Source organism: Perissodus microlepis, chromosome 13, assembly GCF_051167445.1.
Source record: "Perissodus microlepis isolate ML-2025 ecotype Zambia chromosome 13, ASM5116744v1, whole genome shotgun sequence".
In the NCBI taxonomy this organism is placed as follows: domain Eukaryota; kingdom Metazoa; phylum Chordata; class Actinopteri; order Cichliformes; family Cichlidae; genus Perissodus; species Perissodus microlepis.
In genome coordinates, this window is record NC_140473.1 from 7306517 (window position 1) to 7310339 (window position 3823).

Below are 3823 nucleotides of genomic sequence, written 5' to 3' on the forward strand. Positions count from 1 at the left end.
TCTTTGAACATGATAGAAATTTAGGAGTAACGTGGCCTTACAAAACCAACAGTGAGATCTTAAGAGATCCTTAAGAGATCCAGCCTATGGCTCTTCAATGGGGTGTCACAGGGTCCCCGGGGAAAAAATTGTAAATGTAAAGTAATAAAATAAATATTCTTCTGTAGCAATAACAAAGTATAACATAAATTATTCTGTAGCAATTACACAAGAATATCCGGTAATGTCCCTGCCTACAATTAAACACATTCACTTACCGAAAATCGAGGGTATCTGCTGTGGCAAATGGGTGCAAGCCTTTTACCACAAACTTCGTCACTGCTCAGTGACATTCATCTATCCTGGCCTGAAAGGAGACTGCAGCGAGAACTGCCAGCATCTGAGCCAGCCAGACTCTGTCTGTTTCTCTCATCATGGTCACCTAAATGCACAGTAATGGCAGGTTTTGTAATAAGGCAGATCGCTCTAACATAATATGCACTGTTAGTTGATTATTTACCTGCCGCATTAACGGGAGAGGACGTGCAAACGTTACCGCTGCTGCTGGGTTGAGATTCACGAGTCCGGAGCGGAATTAAAAACATGACATTCATTTAAGGTTATCGCGTGTTTTGTGAGCAAATGCTTTTGCATATTCGTAGTGTTTCCTCCCTTAAATGAAATATCTACTTGCAAGTATTGCAAGTTGCCCTGTTATCATCCGTTCTCGTAAAGTATGACCAAACCTTTTAGCGTTTGAGCCGCTTAGGCGCCGTGTTTCCTGCCAGGTAAATGACGCTCCGCAACGTGGTGACAGCATGGAGAAAAGTTGTCGTACCATATGCACGAGGAGTGTGTGTGGCAAAGTGTTTCTGAGCAGTGTACCAGGGGCACGGAGAAAAGTTGTCTACTGGAATCGATAAGAGAATCGTTTGCGAAAATGGCAAACAATTCCAAGGAATTGAAACAGTGGGAACCGGTTCTTGTTGTCGATCTCAACAAGAACCGGTTTTCGATACCCATCCCTAATCATAGCCTGCTGTAATATGCAAATTAAACCAAGATATTTAACTGTTTGAAGGTGTTACTCATTCAGTATCATGTGTTTTACCTTCAGAATGAAGAGGCACAAAAGGAGCTGAGTTTACTGTGCCCAGCACTTGGAGTGTGACAGCAGAGGAAAGGTTTTTGGGAATCAGTTTGCGAGTACTGCAGCTGCATGTGATAGACCATCGTGTTATTTCACTCTGTGAGTGTAGATAGCGCCCGTGGGTGTAAAAGGCTACTGCATCCAGATCATCTATTGTACCTTTCCAGTCATATTTGTATTATGAAATTTTTAAAAGTAGAAACCAATCATCATAAAGGATTCCAGCTAAATGAGTGAGCTAAACCAGCTTTCTTCAGCTTATAGCAGGGCGTAGCAGACATTCTCTGAGGTCTGATTGCTCTGATAGGAAACTTAATTCCAGTGTGTCTCAGGTTGATAACACAGACCTGTCGCCTTTTGGGAAAGTGACAAACAGGGTTTGTCGTTCCGTCCTATCACATCAGACAATGACGCACCCAAACATTTTGCATTGCTGTGACCACTGAACGGCCACCACCACCCTCCCGATACAAACCAGCAATAATAGTCTCTTTTAACATTCACGTGCAGACTTTATGAGATGATTTTCTCACAGATATATTCTCTGATCATGACTCAAACTCGTTTACCTCCTGCTCCTCAGTTTCTGTGACAGCAGTACCACCAAATGAAGTGTAGTATTGGACAGCAGTAAGTTCTGTGTGTACACCACACACCTGAAGTCCTGTATTTAATGTGCCCTTTTGCATGTTTGCCAGATCATGGAAAAAATGAAACCATAAGTGATGTCAGTGACTTCCTCTTAATAGATTCAAAGAGCACCTGTACAGGAACACAACAGGGTTTTTTTGAACAGAAGCGCCTTTTACTCCAGAGTTCCTATTCCTGGAAGGTTTCCTCCTCTCATAGGTCACCAAGAACATTTGATTTTCCACGCTTTCATTTTTTTTTAACCTTTTAAATTGAGCTCTGACACACTCACATGTGATTAGTTTGAAACATGTTAGGAATTTTTCTGAGTCAGCATTTTTTTTGGAGAGCTATGTAACATGTACCACATGAATCAGGAAACCAAAAAGGTGTTTGATGTATATAGAGAGGTGTTATTATGCTGCATATATAGTACACGTTATTGTACTGGTTACTGTGAAATGGATATGTTTCAGTTAATATGGAAAACCAAATCTGACTTGGGATTCAAGGATTGAACAGAATTTAAAAAAACAAATGAATCTGGTGTTCATGTAAAAAGAGTCACTGACAGGAAATCTGAGGGCATGTTTTGTTTTGTTTTTTTGCCATCAAAAACACAAAAACAACAACAACAAAAATCACAGGGCTGATGGCTGTCCATTAAAACCGATCAATAATGCCAGATTGCAGACTCGTTGTTTATCATGACACAGCGGTGAACTCCTGGTTGCGTAATGCCACTAAAATGTGACCCAATCAGATTGAAATGGAGTTTGAATGTTTCCTTTTATTATTCTTTTACATATTCTCAGCTGTTATTTTTTATTATTATCTCCACTCAATGAAGAAAAATGTGCATATTGATTGAAAACGTCGGTGCTGTTGATACTGGAAATTAGTTTAAGGCTTTTATTTTTTATTTCATTGTATTTTTTAAGTCTACTTACAAAATGAATTATTTTGATTTGTCGCTTTATGTATTTTTCTACCAACACTACAAATGTTTTTCTTTTTTTCTAATGCCATAACGAGTTCCTCAAGGTTGTATCGCATCGGATGGAGATTATGCATTATACTTGTGCTGTATTTTAGACAGTGTGTGTTTAATGATTGATGGTACTGGAATCTACAATTAAATCTGTGCAATCCTGATCAAATTTGCCAGCTTGTCTGTCTTGTTTATGTTTTTTGAGGTTTTATTGCTGAGGAGTAAAGTTATGTAAGCTGTAACTTATAATTAAGCTATACAGTGATTTATTTGTTTTGGTTTTTTTTCTTTTTTCTTATACTCTAAATTGATCTTAATCCAGAATCAACAGAGTGTAACAAGCTCCTGCTGGAGCCTACATGATTGCGGAGACTGTACATTTTGTGCCAGGGCAATTCGGAGTTTGTTACTGGATCACATTCAGGCTAACTTCCCACCCGCCTAGTCATGTTTCAACTTTTCTTTTCTTTTTTCCCGCAGTAGAGCCATTTTAAAAGGGTGCCTCCCAAGTGAGTACAGGTGTTTGTTTATACAGGAATGAAAACTTCACCTTTCCTGGCTGATTTTATGAGCCTCCTGTGCTCTTTAATCAAAAGTCTGAGTTGAGACAGCTGCAGAAATCACTTACACGTTGGTCTGGATGTGTGTGCACACACTAGCTGTCCATTGTTGCATAACAGATTTATAACCTGTTTGTTATCCAGGAAACTGACGGGCTGTCATTTATGTTTTTGATCATAAAACAGACGTGCAGTTTATCAAACTTTTTTTTTAATGGTTTTGCAGACAGGGTGTTGCATTTAGAAGGTTGGAGGACTTAAAGAGTCAAACGGGTTACATTTTTTCTTTAGAGTTTATTGCTGGTTTGTTTTCTTTTAGAGAAACGAATGTTTTTTTCTATGACTGAAATGTAAATAAGTGCAAAAGAGGCACAAATGAGCTAATTCTAGACTTTTACAGGGTGCATGGTATTTTTTTGGGGGGGGCAATGTGACCAAGCTTAGCTAGGCTAGTTGTTCTCCGCTGATCCCCTGTCATCCCACAAGATTCAAGTTTGTCCAAACAAGTTTTTA

The 3823-nt window shown here is 39.1% G+C and overlaps 1 protein-coding gene across 3 annotated transcripts in view; it reads left to right on the top strand.

Annotated features, from left to right (window-relative positions):
- Positions 1 to 2922, top strand: part of rmdn2 (regulator of microtubule dynamics 2) — a 41133-nt gene extending 38211 nt beyond the window's left edge. For all 3 annotated transcript variants that reach the window (XM_084948195.1, XM_084948192.1, XM_084948194.1), the window contains exon 11: positions 1097 to 2922. In XM_084948195.1, the coding sequence (XP_084804321.1) occupies positions 1097 to 1150 (54 nt within the window). In that variant the 3' untranslated portion in view covers positions 1151 to 2922. The remainder of the gene's footprint in view (positions 1 to 1096) is intronic.
- Positions 2923 to 3823: the final 901 nt, after the last annotated feature.